This window comes from Pempheris klunzingeri, chromosome 17 (assembly GCF_042242105.1).
Source record: "Pempheris klunzingeri isolate RE-2024b chromosome 17, fPemKlu1.hap1, whole genome shotgun sequence".
Classification (NCBI taxonomy): domain Eukaryota; kingdom Metazoa; phylum Chordata; class Actinopteri; order Acropomatiformes; family Pempheridae; genus Pempheris; species Pempheris klunzingeri.
This window is the reverse complement of record NC_092028.1, coordinates 5,387,336-5,410,559: the sequence shown is the minus strand read 5'-3', so window position 1 is coordinate 5,410,559 and position 23,224 is coordinate 5,387,336. Positions and strand designations below refer to the sequence as shown.

At 39.2% G+C, this 23,224-nt stretch overlaps 1 protein-coding gene across 1 annotated transcript in view; it reads left to right on the top strand.

Annotated features, from left to right (window-relative positions):
* The window catches only part of rbfox1 (RNA binding fox-1 homolog 1), a 116,944-nt gene extending 98,261 nt beyond the window's left edge, over positions 1 to 18,683 (top strand). The window contains exons 10-12 of the mRNA XM_070847298.1: positions 5,241 to 5,305; positions 11,955 to 12,030; positions 18,125 to 18,683. Coding sequence (XP_070703399.1) covers positions 5,241 to 5,305; positions 11,955 to 12,030; positions 18,125 to 18,247 — 264 coding nt within the window. The 3' untranslated portion in view covers positions 18,248 to 18,683. The remainder of the gene's footprint in view (positions 1 to 5,240; positions 5,306 to 11,954; positions 12,031 to 18,124) is intronic.
* The last annotated feature ends 4,541 nt before the right edge of the window (positions 18,684 to 23,224 follow it).

The window sequence follows — 23,224 nt, the reverse complement described above, 5'->3', positions numbered from 1 at the left end:
CTTTGTGTGTGTGTGTGTGTGTGTGTGTGTGTGTGTGTGTGTGTGTGTGTGTGTGTGTGTGTGTGTGCGCGTGTGTGGAGGAGGTACTTAGATCCCAAAGCTCCCATAACATTTGACCTCCTTGCCTCCCCATTAGCCCCCATGCCCCTGCCACAGGGATTGATTGCCATGCTGCAGTCAGAACATTTAATATTCATTAGCAAAGGGATCAAGAGCCCCTGATGCTGTGTTTATTTTTATAGAAAAATGGTACTTTCGAAGTGTTCAATCAATTCAAATAGCAGATTAGATAAGATAGAAAAAGAGCCAAGCCACACCATGGAGGTTCACATTAGTGGAAAACATGGATGAAAAAAGGAACTACAGCAAATGTTCTAATTGTGGCCAGTCATTTGACACAAGCTTACACTGGAGAGAGGCCTTTATTTCTAATTCCTGTTCCCTGACAAACATACCACAAATTCAAAAAATCCTCATGAATGAAAAATGCATGCTCACTATTAAACTGCTGTCAGTGAAATGCAACACAAAGATGTTAGCAGTAAAGTCCTTCAGTGGGTCAGTGAGCATACTGGTAATCCTTTCCTTCCTGGAAGCCTTTAAAAGTGAAAAATCTGCAGGAAATGTTACGTTTTATTCAAGTAGCTTCACAGAGATAGAAAAATGGTAGAGAATAAGTCACCAGAAAAAAGCAGCAAATGAAAACTACAGTGTTTAGTAGCAGGGCCAGTCTGAGACGTCTCATTCCTCATTCCTGAAAATAAAGCTGAGTTTTGCTATGCATTGATTGGCCCAGCACACGTTTACCTGAGCGGGAGTCTTATCTCTTGCTCTCTTTCTACTCACACATCCATATCAGGGCTTTGTTAAGTTAAGGATGTGAACCCAATATTTCCTGCTGCTGATTCAAATCAAAAGCATATTTTATTGTGAGACAGCTATAGGAAATGCAATGTTTTTTGTTTTTTTTTACTAAATTAACTGATACACTTAATAGTGCTATTCTTCAATACAAACTTGTCTGCACAACATGATAGGGACACATGGAGCACATTTAGCCAGTGGAACAATCCTAAACATCACAGGGAGGATTAATTGAAGACGTTAGCTGTTAGCTTACAGCTGAGGCTCTTACTAACCACAGCACAGGTAAGAACAGGCCTGTCATTAATTCTTGGTGGCCACAAAACATAGCCATGATTTAAATAGCAGCTTTTATTTGAGATATTACTCAAGAAACGTGAACATACAGATCATCGTCATTCCCGGGTCACCTTTGTTACCAGTCTTTGGTGTCTGATACCGACATACAAGGAACTCTTTAGCATCTGTATGAGACAATGTATGAGCATCTCTATGAGACTTTAAAGGACATTTTACTTTAAAGAGCAAGAAAGTCCTCATTGGGAGTAGTCAAGGTAAATGGATGGGTCAAACACAGGACTTCACACAGGAGACTGCTTTTCATGTTCCATGTGAAAGTGAAATTTTACTTGAGTAACCAACATTATTTTAACCCAAACCATCATCTTTTCCTAAAAGTAGTTTTGGTGTCTAAATCTAACCAAACTGTAACTATTTCAGAATTTTAACCAGATGATTGTCATTTTTAACATGTTTTAACCTGTGGCAAAGTCAGTGGCTGATGTGTCTCATACAGACGGTAAAGGGTTCCTTGTGCATCTGTATCAGATGCCATGAACTGTGACAAAGCAGTGTTAATTAGGATCCTTGAAGTGAGAATGGGTTGGAACACATTATGTTAAAGTTGGGACTGTTGTCAATAGCCACTGAGGATTTTGCTTTTCAGTAATTAGCTGTGCAAAGGCAGCCCCACAGCATGAGTGTGGGCCTGCAGCCTAGTTGCCGAAAACAATAGACAGGAAGACGAGTTCTGCTTGGCCTGTCTCTCTTACAGTGAATCAGCAAATGTGATGGATTGGAAAGTTCCCTGTGTGAGATTGTGTGTTTGAAGTGGCCAAACTTTGACGACACAAACACACACACACACACACACACCTGCACACACCGCTGTAGGGTTGCCATTAGTCACTCAGTCAGGAGTGACAGTCCACGGTGGCTGGTGACTAACACAGGCCAACCTGTTCATCTTCCTGCCACGTCCCATCATCACACACACTGAGTATCACTTACTCGCCTCCACGGTTTATAGTGGTAATAATACATTGCTCATGTCAGGACAGACACACTGTCTCAGTCGTAGAGCATGGAAGGGTGGAAGGTGAAATGATGTGAGAAGTGCTGGAGTTGTCACTGAGCCTGGGAGAGAGAAAAATGGCTTTTGTTTTATGATAAATTAAAGTAGGGGTTCTCAGCTATCTGCCATTTATAGCCCACACCTTTTAGTGAACACACAAAGACTGCCAAGCTGTAATGTAACTGCTTATATTTTAGCAAAAAGAGAGTAAAACAAGACTAAAACTCAGCCAGAATACAAATGTAATGGATGGAGTCGATGAAAATGAAAGGTGTAGATACCCTCAGGGTCTCAGGGTGACAGAGAGGGCTCAGTGCACTATAGCATCTGGAAAAACAAGACAGAACACATTCACCAATTTAATTTTTAATTTTTTATCTATTTTTGAAGAGTTAGAGAACAGTTAGTGTGGTGATATTACAAAAGTAATCAGTTTTTTGTTTAGAATTGGAACTTCCAAATAAACTTGACAGCAGTTGATTAGTTGGGCCCTATTTTTTTTACATATTTTGGGTCCTTGAGAATGGTTCTTCCTGTTAAAGGGGAGTTTTTCCTGCCACTGTTGCCTAATATAATACCTGATGCTTGCTCATGTGGGGATTCTTGAATCCTTAATTTTGAATTCCTGAATCGTTGGGTCTCTCTCTTAATTAAAAAGCTTGGTCTAGACCTGCTCTTTATGGAAAGTGTCTTGAGATAATACTTATGAATTGGCGCCATATATATATAAAGATTGATTGATTGATTGAAATGATGATACATAAAAGAGTTAGCAGACCCAGAGCAACATTAGTATTCATTCAGAATCATGTTTGTCTTCACTTGATGAATATGATAAAAGTTCAATATTCGCTCTCTTTTAGCTCTGTTTTTGGTCTCCATCACCTCTTGAGGGAAATATCTATATACGTATATCAGCTGAATGCTCCACTATGTTCACTGCACAGGCAGTACGGTGGGTTTTTACAGCTTTCTCACTGAAAACAGCTGCTCGCTGCATCTCCCAAGCAGCGGGAGTGAACCACTACAGTAAAATTGTCATGAAACCAAATCATTGAGGTAAAAGAGACGAGTTGATGATAATCCTCTGTGGGATCATCACAAAGAGTTGCCCCTTCCACATTACAGATAATCATTTGAGCAATAGTCGAATGAAAAGATCGATTAGTGCACCTTTAATGCTTGCTCTTTGTCTCTGTAATGACAGATAGCTTTCTGTTTGTTTATGTGTGTGTATGCTGTAATTTGATGAAACATGGAACTGCTGTGTGTGATCACTGCTGCTGGCATGTTGTGTGTGTCTGTGTGTGTGTCAGTGTGTTGTAATTTGTACGTGTGTGATATGTAGAGGAGGGAAGTGCTCTGTCAAGTCTGGAGACGGTGCAGGATTCACGGACTATATGAGATGACACTGTGATGCTGACACTAAGCAGGACTGTCATGTAGTATGCAGCACTACAGTGGGACACAGTGCATGACCCCTACATAAGCATTGGGCATTTTAACCCCCTTAAAGAATGACCACTTATGACATTTCCACTAGAGGGATGGGCTGCACAGATGCATGATCAGATTAGGTTAACCTTAGCATACATACAACCAACATCATAGGGCCACAGCGGAAAAGTCTTATCTTGAGACAATCCTGGCGGCTTTTTGCTTAAATGCACAGGGGAACAATGAAATTGTAAATCCTTCTCAAACTTAGCATGTGTCCTTTGTGTGAGGACCGTAAATCAAAGAATAATTGCGACTGAATTGGAGTGCTAGCCTGTGTGTGTGTGTGTCAGCTTTGCCAGCAGCTGATTTCACTGTCAACCCCAACCACAGTTTGTCTCTGGCCATGTATTCACCTCCAGCTTCAGGAGATAACACAGCAGAACAAAAACAAAGTTACTCTCAGAGAGTTGAATCATCACCTACAGTATCATGAGTGATAGATTCTCCTCATATTGTGTTAGAATGAATAGACTTGATTAGAGTTCATATTTTAGTGTCTACCCATTCAGCTTCTTTGTGCTCTTCTTTTAGCCTGCTGGATTGTTATGTATCATCTTACATGTCTTTCCTGCCCAAAACGTCTTTTCTTTACATCCCTCTGCTGTAATTTTACACACTGACACACATCTCGCTGAGCACCTTTACTGTTACTACCGTTGACATCATCCTTCCTTATTTTCTCATTATCAGGGTGACCTGCAGATCAGTCAGTGAGCTCAGCAGCTCAACAGTGAGGCACAGGTTCATTTAGGGATTTCAGGGAGCTAATTGGTTGCTTTCACCACAGCTGTAGCTACGTTTGAGAACACTGAGGTTATGTCCCTAGTATTATTTCCAAGACTGGGAGCTTTAACAATGGAGTACTATTTTTGTAAAGGTGAAGTTGACTAATTTAGGCTACTGGTAGGTTATCTCGGCACTTTTTTGTTAAGGGAGCTTTAAAAGAGCTTTTAGACTTATGTGTTGGGAAATAAAATTGATGAACTTTTTTTTTAATAAAAATCAGGCATGTATCTTTAAGGAGCAAATAATGGATCTACAGATTTTTTGCCTCACAAAAATAGTTATAGTCATGTATGTATTCAGGTGAATTTGTGGATCTGATTATGCTTACATATTATGTACCATACTTGTAAATGAGTGTTTATGCTGCACCTGCTTTGATAAAGCGAACAGCTAGCGGCACAAATAATTACAGCCATTTGGGATTCATGCTCTCAAAGTCTACAAGAAATTAAAAATTAAAAAAAACTGCTTTAGAAATGATGTATTTTGTTTGTAACACCAGTATTGAAACATTAGCATCTGATACATTAGATAAAAACATGTTCATTATGTTACTTGCTTATATACTGGTATGTGTGTCTCAATGAATTAGTGTCTGCCATTTAATAAGATGGAAATTGTTACAGAGAAGAATATTCTTAACACCAAATTCACAAACTTAATTCTTTTGTGTGCTTGTGTGTGTATGCACGTGTATGTGTGTGTGTGTGTGTGTGTGTGTGTGTGTGTTTTCCAGGGTGGTTACGCTGCCTACAGATATGCCCAGCCTACTGCTGCCACAGCTGCTGCATACAGTGACAGGTAAGATATAAACTGTCACTGACAGTTTAGAAGATTCATTATTATTATGTTTCATGTTCAAGACAGGATATAATGACCTATAGACAGTAAAATAATTAAACTGTCAGTTAAACAAGGCTACACTGGGTTTATTTACACTGCAGTGACTCTCAGGCTGCATTCACAAGGACAGTGAACTGCAGATCAAAGTGTACCTGTGTGCTGCTTTATGGTGATACGTGCCTTTTTATATTTGCTTTGCAAGATGGAACGTGCAAACTTGGAGGGTATTATAAACTGAGCGTCCTATATCTCCAGAATAGACAACAGTGCTGTGTTCTGCTGTACTAATATCATGCAGAGGATAACTTTCCCCCTCTCCCCTTCCCTTCCCTCCTGTCTCTCTGTCTCCCTCAGTCCAGTTGATCCACATTTCTTAGTTTTCTGTTCAGGTTTAGTCACATCTGCTCTCAGGACCTTTCTCCTTTCCCTGCAGTTGTCCTTCAGACCTGCAGGCTGCTGCTGCTTCACGGACGCTAATGTTCTTTAAAAAAACAACTGCTCCTTCCTCCTCTGAACTGTAGTTGATTTGGACGTCCAGATTCATGCAAATATCAAGCATGTTTGAAATTACATTTGTGGGCTTGTCAATGCAAAACTATTCATCTTTATTCATTGTTGTGGTTGGGGCTGGTTCCATGAATAACCCTGTATCTAAGCAGCCCTACTGCTGCTGTCCTCACCTACGGTTATACTGCCACATTTATTTCAAAGAGCTGCAAACATCTGCATCACAGGTGTCTGTTATACTGTCCTCTTGTATTCACATGCAAACAAACATTTAATAAACATTAGACAAGTAGCATACAGCATGTAGCACACTGTTCAGGCTCAGAACTCATGGGGTTTATGGAGTTGAGCCAATGAATCAATCTTTGTCACCACCCTGTCAAAGTTTTAATAAAACATAACATTGAAGCTTCAGGATGTTTATTACAGGGCTTCCCTAGAGACGTCCTTACTATAAGATTTCACTGTGTACCTGATAAATATAACATAGAGTCACAGCTCTGGTTAAATAGTTGAAATGTGCTAAATGAACACAGGAAAGGACTTAGAGTTGAAATAGTGGTTTTTAGGGCAGAAGTGATATTTGAGGGTGTTTCATCTCTCATATTCCCCATGCTGTTTAATTAATAATAGATATATTCATAACACAATGAATAATTTGTGTTAAATTTGTAAGCACTGGTATATAATTTTAGTTTATAATTGCAATGAACTTGCAGATGTATTTCCTTTTTGATTCATTATTCATCTTCTGCCTCACTTTCCTCAACTTCACTTTGGTTTGAATTAACAATCTTGGGTGGCAGAAATACCATCCATTTGGTTCAGGAGCGTGATGTAAAATGACTATAGAGAGGGATGTGGCTCTAGACAATAGAGCAGCTAATATTTTAGCAGACAAAGTACGTACACACTGGTTCACTTGAAAAGAAGTGATCATGCTTTTGAGTGATGACAGTGGATATATTTGCCAAGAGCAAATTAAGGAAGAGCCAAGAATAGAAGTGGAGAAGATACTAACTCAATAATTTTGTTCAGGCAAAAAAATCAAAAAAAGTGGTCCTCCCCTTCATAAAAGCATTTACATCACACGCTCATGGACATAAATCTAGAAAATACATGCTATTGATGCATTCATATATCATCCACATTCGAATCAAATGAAAATTCACAATCTACTGTGTTTGCTGGTTTTAAAAGAGAAACATCAATTTAGACTTTCAATCTTTATGTAATCTATAAACTGTATATGTCATTATAATGACCTTATATGAAATTGTTCACGTGCAAAACAGAGCGTTTTGAAAGTTGAGAGGATTTTTTTTACTATCTTTTAACATATATTATAGCTGATAAACTATTTACCTCATCGGGTCACCCACCAATCAGAAGATTGGAGAATCGATCCCAGGCTCCTCCAGTTTGCCTCTCAAGGTGTCCTTGGGCAAGACACCGAACCTCAAACTGCTCCCGTAGCACAGCCATGGAGTCTGCTGTTGTTAAAGAAGCAGACAGGCACATTTAGAGGCGAGCTAGTGAACGTAGCATTTAGCAGTTAAATAGACTTTTCTGAGGAGTTGGTGAAGATCCTATATGAGCTGTAATATTGGACTTACATTCATCAGGTGGACTACAAATGAGTGCTTATCTTGCTGCTGGTTGTGAAAACAGACAGCATTACTTTATGAGGTATGAATATACCAGATGTTTTGTGCCAAACAATCAATCAGTGCAGCTTTAAACAAACCCTGAGCAAAGGCACAGGACTGTTGGGATGTTTCACCTAGGTCTGGAGTGGCAGTGAAGGCTTGCTTGTGTACCTGTGAAGCCTTGATATGCCCATCTGTGCAGGGCCACACTGGCACCATGTGGGTCATGTTCATGCCATGAGGGTCACAGATGGGAAACTCTAACAGCTGCTTTCATGAGGCCTGACCAGACCCAGTCTGGCTCATGTGGCATACAAACCAATGCAAATGTAAATGCAGTCACTCATGCAGATATGCTCATACAAGCACATTATGAGCATTCACAAATTACTCCACATGTGCACATGGACGAGCACTGACTTTTTGGCCATTTTCCAGCGCAGGAAGTTTTTTTAGAATCCAGAAATTAAAAGCAAACTGCATGTTGGCATTTTTTGTAAACATTAATAAAAGCTTGGTCATTTATTTGGCCATCATGCTTTCAAAAGATATGCTCCTGCCATCTTAGTGTCTGGACCTCAAAGAATGCACACAGCACACACACACACACACACACATAAAGTACATACATTACCTCAAACACTGCCACTTGAGACAGGTGTTGACTGTTGTGAATCTTACCTTTGAAAAGCGCCAGGTCAACTCACATATCTTAACACCTCTTAAGCTACTAGAGATAGTAAACTGGGAGAGAGGAGGAGAGGTGGAGGCATGCAATTTCACAGAATCTGCCTTGGCAGCATCTCCATCTCCATGAGCGATATTTCTGTGACATTATTCTGTTTTGTTCAACAGAATACATTTCAGGAAATAAACTTATCTGCTTTTTTCTGAGTGTGAGATGAGAAGACTGATATAAATCTTATCTCTGTGTATTAAATAAGGAGCCTGAGTCACAACGTGGTCAGTCTAGTTTAGATAAACATTTGGAAACAAGATGAAACAGCTAGCCTGGATCTGTCCAAAGTTCAAAAATACCAGCACTTCTAAAGAGCACTAATTAACATTTTGAAATAGGTACACAGAGAGCAATGTACAAATACTGTTTGCAGTTTGTAAGGGTTTGTATGCTGGAACTATCTCTTTACTAGGAACAGCTAGATGCTGTGAGGTCTTGCTGTCACAGTGAAGTTTGATACCTGTGGCCGGGCAGAACTACACCAACACCAGTGGTCATTTTTTCACAATGTCCTAAAACAACCAGTATTTATGTAGATGACCTCTGGTGGTCATAGTGATTATGAAAGGAGGAAGTCAGGTGTCATTCATAGACAGACATAATCTTCCATCAGGAAACGAATCATTCACACACACACAGGAGCAATTTTGGGTTCAGTGTCTTGCCCAAGGACACTTCAACATGCTGATTTTCTGATTGGTTGACGATCTGCTCTACGTCTGAGCCATAGCGGCATAGAGAAGAGGCCATGGTGGATGGATCAGTCAAACACTGGACATTCACCCAGGAAACCGCTGTTTACCCAACCGAAAGTCACCATTGAACAATTCTAACTTCTATTATGAACACAAGCACATAGAGAATATTTCTGCACACCATCCGCCCTGACATATGAGATGACAGGTAAGGTTACACATAAAATCAACACATTAATATTTTGCCTTATTAAAGGTTGTGAACAATTTCCTGGTTGTATATTCATACAATGTTATCATCCAAAAAGGAGTCCAAACAACCTGTATGTATCTGTTCCAGTTTAATGGGCATGTGGACACAGTTCCTGTTAGCTCCGTTTCATTTATTCCTGCATCAGAATCAGCATACTCAGCTTCTTGCCAGAAGCAATGCAAACAGAAAGACCAGCACATAATCCTTCCCCAGTCAGTAAGCCTCCCCAAAAGCAAGCCCTATAGGGTCTTTTTGCAGCAATACCAGGAAACTGACTACCCCAATTAGGATAAAGTACACAGGGCTCATGGTCCCTAGACACACTGCACAAATGGAACACTAGCATGTGGACATGTTCTGTTGTCCAGTGACCCAGACCAACAGCTATGGACTGAATATCCATTGCATAATGGTGACATTTGTGGTTCAGATCAACAACTACTGGATGGATTTCCATGTGTTTTGAGACATTCACATTCCCCTGATTTTGTTTTTCAGGATGTTGGTGATGCATTAACATTACATCAAGACCCACCATCAGGTCAAATCTGAAGTTTTCCCAGTTCTTTTGTGTTAGGCCAAATTTCCCATCAGTCTCAGCTGCACTGGGTTTTGGGCTAATTAACAATTAGTGTTTACCATGATCACATGCAATCCTGTATAACATTAGTTTGTTTGTGTTGTCAAGGTTGAGCATATTAGCATGCTGATATTATAATGCACAGACATGAGAATATATAACAAAATATTATATATAGGTTATTGTTCTGCACAGTGGCCACAATGACACAACGACAAGACCAGTTTTATGTCATCAGACTGCAGTTCTTTACATAGTTAAAAGACAGGATTATGTTGCATAACAGTGCATTTTTGGAAAGACCTCTTCCCTAAATATTCACTCTCTGCATTTGACCAAGCTCCCAACCATTTTGTAGAGCTGTTGAAAATGTTGTTTCCATGTTTATCTTTTCACCTCAGGGTCATTTTAAAAATGCATTTGACTCAAATTGCATTTGAATTTGTGTTGTAGTTGCAGCTTACCAGACACTGTCTCACATACACACTGTCACACACACACACACTGATGATGGGTTAGGGCTCTGCGCTGTGAGATAAGATAGGTCAAATGCAGTGCTGGGCTGAGTGTGGGTGTTGAGGGGGCTGCATGGTGAATAGCAATGTCCAAAACTAATCGGGATTAACTTCTAATCGCTTCAACCACTGGGCTGCTATGCAAATCAGCTCAATTATGGGCACAGGCCCTGGCCCCCGATTGGCCCTTATCATGGCTGGGCTAGGACATGCAGGGGAGGAAGGGAGGAGGGGGTGGACTGGTTGGCCACAGCATGGCTGCTCACTTGGAATAAACACTGCTGCTGTCTATTTCTTCCTAAAAATAGAAAACTCATTGTTTCTTTCTGGTTTTTGATTGTTTTTATATTTAGTTGGTTTTTTTTCATGATGCTTTATGGTTTTATTTGCTCTCTCTTTATTGTGTGAACTCTTTATTGGCTAATTTCCTTTGACTATTTCCAGAATGTTTAATCACAACCCTTGAGGTTATTAAATTGAATGGATCTGTACACTAGAGGTGAACACAAAATGCCAACAAAAGTGTGGGCCTATTCCAGACTCCACACAACACATACCTCCACACACACTGTATCTCCACACTACTGACCAAACTACCATGGACTTTGCTTTGAACAAGAATGTTCCTGAGAGGAGGATTTCCAATTATCTTAATGATTCCCTGGCCTTTTTTTGTGTCACTATCAGAAGTATACACATGTACCAAAGAAATATCTTAATTTAACTGGCTGATTGCCATGAAATTTGATAAAGACTTCAATGTTTCCCACATGATTCCCTATTTTGAATTTAAAGAGCATCTCCACCCTAAGTGCTTGAAGCCTCTGACCACACCCAGCATCACAGGTGACTGTAGTCCAGGTTAGTCTGCCAGCTGTGATGTAGTGACCACCACCCTCAGTGCAACCTTTATTTATTGTTGTTAGAAATATTTCCAGGTTTTAGCTTTCTTGTTTTTGCCCAGTGGAAATGGGCTTCCATATAAAGAAAATCAAAACCAAGCAGAACCTGAGAGATAACTCCCAGTGACATTACGAGTGACTTTTTGTCAACCTGATATTGTTCTAGCCTCTTCACATCAAAAAAGTCAACAGTGTGTGTTTAAAATGACCAATATTTAGGTGGAAGTCAGGTGACTTAGTATAAAGACTAGCAAAGTCTGAGTAGGAAAGAAGTCAGGTTGAATGGTCAGGTGAAGCACAGATCACAGATCTAAGTCATTGTTGAGTTATTCTGACTAACTGACTAACTTACTTCACGTATGTCACATAACATAAGTCATGTCATGTACATAATATAACATCACTAACCTACTTATTTTAATCCAAACCATCATCTTTCACTAAACCATAGCAAGTAGTTTTGGTAAATAAACATAACCAAACTGCAAACGCTTTACAGTGTTAACATCATCATGTACATAACAGTAGAAGTTGTTTGCTCGCTCTCTACAGGGCCCTGAAAATGCCCACATGTTATTTTGGAAATCGGCCTATATTGTCTCTTCAGTATGAGGACATGTTGTATAATTGAATATTAACATGTCTCTGTGCAAATGAAGTGAAACCTACCTTTACATTTATATTAAATCCCAAAGTATGGTAAGTAAATCAACTAACAACCAATGCCAGAATGTAAAGTGACCATCCTCTTTTATTTGTTTCTACAGTTACGGACGAGTATATGCTGCCGACCCCTACAACCACGCACTCACTCCAGCAGCCACATACAGCGTTGGTGCCATGGTAAGACTATCATGCCTGCCACACAGTTGTTCTCCATTCCTGGGTCTCTTCACATCATGCATCATCCCACTTCTCATTTGCACCTAAGTACCTAAAATCTATCCTTGTTTTTTTTATCTCCAAAAATACACAATATAATTGAGCTCCTCTTTTGCAGTGCATGTCACTTGTTTGTGTTCACATTCTTAGAGGTGCACTTGAATGCAGTGAGATCAATGAAGGCTAACCAACCGATTGTTGTATTTGGGGTTATTGAGTAGGGCAATGGCAAGATAATTCTGATAAATTACTGTGGCAAGTGTGTTTTGGTGGCCATACTTATATTAAAACATTGAAAAGCATGACAAGAGATACCAAATTCTAGGGTAACCATCAAAGTTTTAGTGCTAAATGAATTTCTGATGCTTCACCTTGGTATTTTAGGTATTTGTAGACCTCAACAAACTGACAAGGGATTAACAAAGTGGCCCATTGATCCCTCAAAGGAGTCAAACATCTTCCCAGTTAGATGTCCATGGAACTTACACTGTCGCTTTAAATGAGCCCAGTCACTCTGTCAAGGAAAATCATTTTGGCCGCTTGTATCCATGAACATGATTTGGATTGGCCAGCCCTCAAGCTGACCTCCCTCATCACAACAACAGTGTGTTACAGCGTCCGCATTAATTGCATTCCACCTTTCCCTCACTTGTGAACAAGACTCCGACATACGTGAACTCCTTCACTTGTTTCTGCACTGGACCCTAATCCTCTGATGAAGCCATCAGAACTACTTTATCTGCAAAATGCAGGGTCACAACCCTGAGGTAAACATATTGCTAACCTCTCTGTCCATTCTGTCCAGGAAAATTACAATCAGCCCTTCTTCAAGCCTACAAAGCACAGATAGACTGGATAAAGTATACTCCCCTCCACTATCCTTGCAACTTAAGAGTAAGCAGCCACCTTTAGCTCAGGGTTCGATAACATTTTATCTAATCGTATTGATTATTGAACCAGAATCCTCTCCTGCCCCTTTAACATTTGCAAGTAACAAATTATAAGTAACTTAAATGTATAATTGCCTGGTGTTAGCTGAGAAGGCAAAGAAGGCTGGAGTGGCAGCTGAATTGATATTCACAACCTTCAACTACAACTACTACAAGTGCAAAAGGTATAAAACGATAATTAAGGATAAACATTCTCTTTGTAACGACAAATGTAAAATGAGTGCTGAGACTAAGTGCTGCATCTGTAGAACCCTGAACCTCTTCACCACATTCACTGCCTGCAGACCCCCAACATGAATTAGCAGTATGAATGTCACCTGTCAGGATTCTTCCCTCCACATTGGATTGCCAAAGTTTTAAATTGACAGTGCACCTTTTAAGCACTAGCGACTACAGACGCATTGCATTTACTCTTCGCTGGCAATGTGAATTCGACAGACACTGCATCTTCACTTTTTTGATATATCTTTATTTGTCTTTGTTGCATAACAATTGACACATAGTACACACTGACTGGCAGCCTGTGTTCTCTTCTGGTACACATACATGTTCAGCACATTGCTCGACACCAAAAAAGAACCAACACAGGAGGTGTTATATTAAGGGCTCAAAAAAGCGTATACTTATACTAATAACTCATACTCATGACTAAGGTCAAGTCTGTCATAGTATGATGCTTATATAGCAAATTGTAATTTTGTAATTCTGTAATCATTCCAGCGTGGTGGCTGTGAGGTAATAACTTCCATTAGCGACTCCAATGTTCTAGATGGGGTATACATACACAGTCATTGTGTTGTGCAAAACTGTATTCAGCCAAAGCTAATATGGCAATTTCAAAGTCTGAGTTAGCCAAGTCAAGTCAGTTCATTGCTAAAGTGTCCTGACAACAAACACAAGGGACCATTTATAAGACAGTGGATCCCTGGTCATATAACACTGGTCTATTTAATGTTATATTTGGCAGATCCACCTAATTCTAAAGTGCTGTTGTTGGTTTAAAACTGCACCTGAAAGTTATGCGGGAGGTAAAGAGAGGCTGTCTAAGTCATCCATACTGACACTCCCTTCCATAGATAACATGCAACACACCATACATCATACATACGGGTTGTATTTTTTTTAAGTATTTCCCCCCAAAAAGATTTGTAATCACCTTGTGTTCACTGAGAAGGCAGAAAAAGTTGTCACAATCTTAAAATGAGGTGAGCAGCCAAAAAAAAATTAAATGATTATTAAATGTATCTGAGACACATGGTGACACCTATTTGTCACTAATTTCACATCCATCCATCCATTGTCTATACTGCTTATCCTTCAGGGTCGCAGGGGGGCTGGAGCCAATCCCAGCTGACTTTGGGCGAGAGGCGGGGTATATCCTGGACTGGTTGCCAGCCAATCACAGGGCTGACACATAGGGACAGACAACTATTCATGCTCACCTACGGGCAATTTAGAGTGACCAATTAACCTAACCTGCATGTCTTTGGACTATGGGAGGAAGCAGGAGTACCCGGAGAAAACCCACCCAAGCACGGGGAGAACATGCAAACTCCACACAGAAAGACCCCAGGTTCCAACCTGGATTTGATTGCTGTGAGGCAACAGTGCTAACCACTGCACCACCGTGCTGCCCACTAATATCACATGTTAATATGAAATGCACTGAAGTTTGGTAACTGGGAGATTCACTTCTCCATCATTTCTCCATAGAAGACTGTTGGTCTTGTTGAACCACAAAAACACACAGTCCACTCATGGTTGTTGCGTGATGTAATAGAATGATGTTTCTTTTTTTTTTTTCTCAAAAACAATCTTCCCTGAACATTACACAGACAACAGGAAAAAGTCAACTGAGGACCAGATTTTAAATGGAACTAGCTGTTCTAAGGTAGCTGCACCCTACCTTATTGTCTATGTACAATATATATAAATAACTCAGTGCTGTGTTAGCCTTTTTAACCATTTAGCATACTTCAAATCCTTTTTATTATATTTTATTTTATCCTTTTTTTTTATTTTTTCCATATGTATTAATTTATTTATTTATTTATTTATTTAATAGATACCTGGTCATTTCTGATAGATGGTTTATGTTCTACCCTTTTATAATAAAGTCCATAATCGTTCCCAGTAAGACATTTCACCATTTTGGATTCCATCGAACACAAACAAATAAAGCGTAAATCATGTGCAGGACTGTGGGATTTATAATGACAACCACTAATTTTGATTGGTATTTTAAAAACACTGTTGAAGATAGCTCATCAGTAGCATTACAGTTGAAAGAATTAATAGCTATTGTTATATCTGGCTGCCACTGAGGACTGTGAAACATGCAGCCTTGTATACAAGTGTGTCCAGTGAACAGGCTTTCCCTAATGTCACCTTTTTGTAATTAGTCTATTGGTTCATACACTAGTAACAATTGCATTACTAGCTATATATTGCATTTCGCCAACTGTATGCCACAATCTCCACACACGCATCATCTTCTCCATACTGCCCCCCCTCCCCCACCCCATTCTCTTCTTCAGTCGCTGTGCATGAGCTTTTCTGCAGCGCTGACATCTCCTCACTTAAACTTAATTGAATTTGTCTGTGCTGCTAACGGCAGTCCAAATGACACATTAATCCCGCCTGTAAAAGGTGATGAATGTCTTCATGCCTTGGCAGCCCAGTCCATGTTAGTTATTATATTTCTAATTTGGTGGATACCACCTCACCCCGCACTCCCTGGTAATGAAATAATTAGTCATTTTGATAATTAAATCCCTCGTGGTGCCACAGCCGCAGGGTGGAGGCGAGGGAGGAAAGAAGTGAGTAAGAAAGCTGGGCGGACTGGAGAGTAAGATTGTTGGAGCTTACTGGTTGGCCACAAACAACCCGCTCCAAACTGAACACAAATCCAGAGTCAGATATTAGTCACTTAACTGTTTTATGAATGTTTCCCCAAAAAAAAAAATCTTGCATCAAATAGTATGTAATACTTACACCAATACACCAATATTTCATGTTTGAAGGCCATTTTAAACTCTTCTTATTCCATCTGTTACCATGTGCCACTGCTATAAACTAAACACTTTATATCAATATAGTTATATTTCTTAGTTTTGTCCATTATTCCTATCAGTTATGATGTCATTGTGAATGGCTACATTGCTAACATGTATCGCCACACATGGAGAAATGTGCCATAAATTGGGTGAACATTTCTACAGAGGCCCATGACACAATGGTAAATGATTTCTAAGCCATCATTAGACCCTGCAATAGGTGTCAGGCTCTGTTTTCCCCAATTCCTGTATTTGATATCTCCTCGCTCCTCAATTGACCCTCAAATCATTCCAGTCCGCCATCATGAAGGATGTTTCAATTCCCTTGTTTCTGCCCTGAGAAGAGAGCACGAACTCCAAGGAGACATGACTTTGTGGAAGTCTTCGCCCTGACTGACACACTTATCATTCTCTTACTTTTAATCAGGGAGAGGAGGATATTTTAATTGTCTATCATCATTTTGTGTGTTGGGGAGAAATATCGAATGAGAAAAATTAGTCAAGTTCCATTTTCCTGAAAACATTCAAGGCATCTTTTCCTGCATTTCCTGCTCATGTCATCAGTGGAAGGGACGAGGATGAAAAAAAAGCAAGTGAGGGAAATGTGGATGCAATTAAAGGAACTGGGACGAGCCCTTCGTTCAAAGTATCAAAAACCCTTTCACTGACCTGCTGCACCTGTTAACTGTTCTTGTATCCAACCCGTACCTGTACAAAGGGAGCAGATACCCAGCTGTTTAATCACACTTTATGTCTACATTGCGACTGCTGTAGTGGATGGCACAACTGGCTTGAGAGGCCGTTTCATCTGAGTGCCATGACCCACTCAGTAGTCCAGCCACCATCACTGTGTATCTAGTTTCACTAATCTTACAAATATCAACTAAACGTGCTTCCAGTCATGTCCCTTGACCTGTCTTACCAACGAAAACAACACAACTTCCTTATGAAGTAATGAAGTTTGCAGGCAGATCTACGGGGTTATCAGGTGGGCAGCCTCAACAGCCTTTTACCTGCACCCACACACACTGTTTGGCAAACATCTGTCTCACAACCTGTGCTGGCAAAAGGCCTCTCCCTGCCGGTCATCAAAGCACCCATACCATCAAATGATAGATATAACGTTGCTAACATCACCATGCCAAGAGCATTCAAAGTCTATGTTATTATTTCCCCCAAAAAAAGGTTAGATTACTACACTTTTGGAGCTCTAATCCTTAATCTTTCTGGAGCAGAAAGAGGTTGAATAAAGTCGATAAAATATTTCTAAAAGTAGAAGCAAACGTGTATCACTGAGAATGTTTGCCCAGTTAGTATTTAATTCTGGAAGCTTGATAAATTCTGGCCCTGGAGCTGGTGTTTAGCAGCAGCTTTCCAGCTTGATAAAAAGCTTGGAAAAAAAAAAAAAAATGCAGTTTCATCTGGACACACACCGATGAGCTGTTATCAATATTGCCTTTCAACTGTGAATTTCACAGAAACAAGGCACTTTTCATAAAATATCTAAAATGTCAACAGCTGCATCGATCCCCATCACCTCCACCCAGTGAAGATCAGTATGATCTGTCCAAAAGATGTAGCTCGTGCTGGTTCACATTCTGCTTAAAAATCACCTTTTCACTTGATTTCTTTGATTCATCTTATCCTCCTCTTTTCATTGGTTGTATTGACTGGATTTCTTTCACATAGCTGTTGGCATGTACCCCTGGCATGAAGCGTCTCGCTGTGCTTGCTGCATGACGGTTGCTCCGGTCATTGGTCTTTTCATCCCCCATGGGTTTGCACTGGAATAACGGTAATGTAATGTTGAAACTCTAGTTGTAGTTTGTGCTAGACTAAGGGAGGCTTATGTGTGTGTGTGTGTGTGTGTGTGTGTGTGTGTGTGCGCGCGGGTGTGTTTCCATGTCTTTGTTTGTGTGTACCTTGGTGTTTCTATGAATGTGTGTGTATGTTTTTACGTTCTCTGGTGTGTATATATGCCTCTGTGTGTGTGTGTGTGTGTGTCGTTGTGTTTGTTCGTGTGTGTGTGTGTGTGTGTGTGTGTTTCAGAATGCGTTCGCCCCACTGACAGATGCCAAAACTCGGAGCCATGCTGACGATGTGGGGCTGGTGCTGTCCTCTCTCCAGGCTAGTATATACCGGGGAGGCTACAGCCGCTTCGCACCCTATTAGCAAGAACTCCAACCTGTACTCAACCTTCCAACTGGACAGAAAGAAAGTGTGTGTATGTGCGAGTGTGTGGGTGAATGAGAACAACAGAGAGAACGAGTTATCAGAGGAGAGATGTATCTGAGGCCTGGGTATTGCAATACATGCAGTTTGTGCATCACTTCAGCATCTCCTAAGAGAGAAGTACAAAAAAAAAAAGAATAAAATGACAGCTGATATTTTTCATCTTATACCTCAGATATTTTGTGCTGTGTATTTTGATATTGTGGGTTTTTAATTTCTAAAGATTTAAACATAGATTATCAGCTGTAGAGGTTTTCCATGGTTCTAATAGAGAGCTGCTAGAGTAATGATTAGGACACAAAGGAAATATTTATCAGATTCAGATTGTTAGGGCTTGTATAGAACTCCAACCCTGTAAGATAGGTCATAGTCACACTTTGGGGTTTTTATTATTTGTAAGAGTGTTAAAGTGACTATGCTAGTCAAGTGTTGTTTTACTTCTCTCAATTTTGTTTGGCACTTCCTCTGTCAGTTTAGCAATGATTGAATGGTGAAGCCTTGGAAAACAAGGACATAGACAAAAAGTTCTGCTCTGAACTTCTGAGGGCAGGATGGTTTTATTAGAGAGGCTGATGATTGCTATTTTTTAAGTCCAACATCTTAAGATCTCAACTTTTTTTAATCTTGTTACCTTAACAACAAACTGTTTACATGTGAATGAAACTTAACTATCACATGCTCATAATTATGATGCCAAACCAAGATGATATTATTTCCCCAGACCGTCTGTAGTGTCTGCATAACCATGAAAATTGTAGGTATTATAGCCCCCCTCATGTTGCACTCATTCATTTCATTGAATGCAACATGAGGTTTCTTTTCTTTTTGTGCATTTACAAAGAAAGAAAATGTTATTTGTATTTTGACTTTGTATCCTATAATTACAAAATCATAATCGAACATAAAAGTTGTCTAAAATCCACAGACATTGATTTTTGTGCCAGATCAGACTCGTGCATGTTGTTTAGCCTGAAAACAGAATATACAAGTTCGGCTATAGTCAGTCTGTTTAGGAGCACATTTATGCCATGATATAGCCTCACTAACTAAGCTTGTGTTCTGTGTACATAATGTCCAAACCAGCCTTTTTCTAATCGTGTTCTGCTAGTTCTACATGTTTGGGTAACATATGTGCCCATAACCGTTCACATTCATTCAATATCTCCCCCTCAGTTCGCTACTGTAGTAATGATCACTATGTGGCATCTTTCAAATATGTAAAATCTTACTCACACATACATTGTGGCTCTTGCTTTTGCAGTGTTTGCTGTTAACAGTTGGCAGCAAGTAAACTTGGACCCAAGATGTTTCTGTAGCAGTGCAAACCATTGAAACAACATTGTTTGATGTAGCATCTGATCTTATGAGCTCTGTATAAGCTGACTGATACAGTATTTCTTTAGTTAACAGCTCACTGCTCAAATATTACACTAAACGTAGCCATTAGCATTAAGCAAAAACTCAATGCGTCCCTTCTTAACTGACCCAATTACCATGACAACCTACAGAATCAGTAACTATGGCTACATTGATTAGACAGGCTAACAATAATCTCTCATAATTGCAAGTTAAACGTCTCGTAATTATAAGATGCAAAGTCATAATTACAAGATGAGGTCTGCAGTTCTTTTTTCCTTTTAGTGAATGCAGTGCATTTTCATGATATCGAGATTGTTTGTGGTTATAACAGGATGTTTCTCTAGTTATAATTACAAAATGTTCTTTCATAGGTTCTCTTGAATAGTGAGGTAATTAAGTCATGATCTTAAAATAAAATAAGACTACATCAAGGATTAGCAATCACAGCTGCTCTCAGCTTCCTCAGATACTAAAGGTGTAGTTTAGTTTTCTTTTTAGGGAGAATGGTGAGAGAATAATAATAATGCGGTTATATCTTACATCACTTCAAGCCAAAGGTTGTGGTGGACATATCTGGTGTGTGTATGTGTACAGACAAGACTCTACATAGATATGAATTATGAGATAACAAAAAAAAAAAAAAAAAAGAATTGCGATGGCAACTAAACTGTTCAACAATGTAATTGCTTAGTCCACACGCTGGGATATGAAAAAGAATTAGGGCCACATAAATAAAAATTTTTAAAAAGTAGGGGATAAATTAAATGAACTGCAGAAGGAAAACGTTGGGATGTCGGGGAAGAAAGTCAAACTTTAATCTTAGAATTCTGACTCCGAATTTGAAGATTAAATAATAATTGGCACTAATCCTCTTCCGTACTGAGTAGTGTTGGCCAACCAGAAGTAGATGTTTTTTATATAAACTTCCAATATATTCATTGGTATAACTGATGATTTTTATATTACAGGAGAGATTTAAAAAAAATATATTTAGCAGTGGCAAAAGCTGCTGTGTCTATTTTATCTTTTTTGTTAATTTTGTTTTGCCTTGATTTTTTTTAAATTTTCTTTCATAATTAAAATTTAAAGGGGGTAAAGTATAATAATCCAACAATGTATTATATTTGAACTGTGCAGTGAAGATGTTCTCTTATATGAAATACACAATGGTATAATGTTTTAGATTTAGATCAGTAGATCAGTTGTTAGGGCGAGCTATCTCATTTTCTATCAAATCATATTCTGATTTTTATTAACTCTTTACAAATAATGTAATCACAATGTAGATACTCATTCATTTTTTTTTCAACTGTCAGTTGTACCTTTTTGCACATAGAACTTGTAATTTTCACATAAACCTGAGACATATCAGTGCTGTAGTTGTAATTTTATTAGATTTTTTTTTTATCAGTTCGTAATTTCTGATTCTTTCTCTTTCCTCTCATGTCTTTTTTAATGTGACATACTTTCTGTTATTTTCTAGAACTCAACCTTTACTCTTTGAAAATTAACTGTTTGAATATTACAATACTAAATAAATATGAGAAATAAATTATTTGTGAACAGGCTAATCTATTATGTAAATAAAAAGTTAATGGAATAATTCTGTAGTGTATTTGAAAAGCGCTACATGGGTAACAGGAGCTCTGCTACAGCTGCATTGCAAGCCAGCCTGTGGGCCGCTTCCTGTGCCAAATTCTGTTTACAACTATTCCCAATTAGTGGTGTTGTTAAATATCTCCCTTTTTGTATTTATAACAAATTAGATAGGAAAAACTCTCAGATGCATCACATTATAAAAAAGGCAGCAGTAAGAGCCTCGGGGCTGCTCGGCTCTGCTGGCTCAAACCTTCGTCTGTGTGCTGTGTGTGAGGACAGTCGATCCGAAATTGGACGACTATCAGTCCTCACTATGCTGAATGTCTGACTCCGCAACTACTTTATACAAGCTCTGCTTCCAGTAGGTGTTGTGGTTCAAAACAAGGCTTCCTACCCAGTCATTGTATGTGCATGTACTATGGTTCTTCCACTAATCAATAACCATCAATAAAGTTTTGTTTTCTCAAGATGTTCTGGTCTGTTTCCTCTTTTTTGAGCTTTTTAGAGAGGAAAGCCACAAAGAAGTTAGAATGGAATTTTTTTGTCACTGCCAAGAATTCACAGATTTCTCTCTCTCTCTCTCTCTCTCTCTCTCTCTGTCTCTCCTGTCGCTGTGAGGCAGAATTCACTAAGCTTTGGATTGTTTGCCCACTAATAGGGAACATGCACAGAGTGTCGACCATCATGAGGCAGGTTAGTTTCACCCGACTGCTAATGTCCTACTGTAGTAAGTCATCCTGATCTGCCGTGTAATGTTGTTAAGAGGCTGAGTATGATTTAATCTGTGTGCTATTTTACATTTCTTCCCCAACCAATCTGTGGCTCTCAGCTGCGGGTTCATTGGCTCCAACTGAAGACGTAAATCTTTAAAAACGGGCTGCAAATATTTTAGTTTCTCTAAAAAAGGCTTAGTAATTTCCTGTTGTTGCCGTCTATTTTTAACTGTGGATTAATACATGCTCTTATTACTCAATACTCGTGCTTATTGGTGTGTTTTAATAGTTTTTTGGGGTATTTTACTACTAATTAAGACAAAACATGTTTAACTAATGTCAGAATTCAGTGCCTTTTGAGACCTTTCTAGTAAGTGAGTGTCCTGGATGGAGGCTCGGGCTAGCATCCCTTCTCGAACCTAATCTAACTAATCTTCTCCGTAACCAAATAATCTTCATAGCCTAACCTGAGCCACACCTTACCTACAGAGCTGGATTTTGTGGATTTTGGTTTGTGGTAGCTTTAAGATCAAGATTTTCTATTGATTTGAAATGCTTGAAGTTGCAATTGAAAAGAAGTGATTTAGTTCAGGTGTAGCACGCAGTTTCTGCTCCTGTATGACCGTATGAATCATTATGCTCATGTTAAACGTTTTCACAAAGGTTAGATGTGTTTTACAAATGAATGTATACCCATCTAACTGTGCTTTTTAAAACATTTAGCGAGCAAATGCTTTCCCCACCAGCAGTACACCACCAGACAAAACGAAGGAGGAACTTCAGCCATTATTCATCATTTCACCTCGCTGGAAGTGAAGCACTTTGGGATCAAGTGAAATATGCATGTCATCCCTGCTTTCTAATTGAAGCAAAGAGAAGAATTACTATCCAACTCAATTTGATTGGTGTAATTAGAAAAATTTAGCCAGGGGCTTAGGCAGAAAGATAAGCAATATAAATGTTTAAAATTGATGAAGGGTTCACATTACAGAAGGTAATTATGTCTCACTAGCATAGAAACAGGTGATCAATAATTAATGTTTAGCAGGTCATGTGTGATGGAGGTATAATTCAAACTGCTTATTCATTCTGCAATTCAGGATAAAAATGTTGAGAGACAAAGAAACTTTTTCTTAAGTTCGTCCTCTCTGATAAGACACACTGCGCTTCTCTGGGAGTCAACTTTATTATAGTTTCTTGTACGTGTACATAATACACACTATTTAACATAACTAGTGTGTGTGTG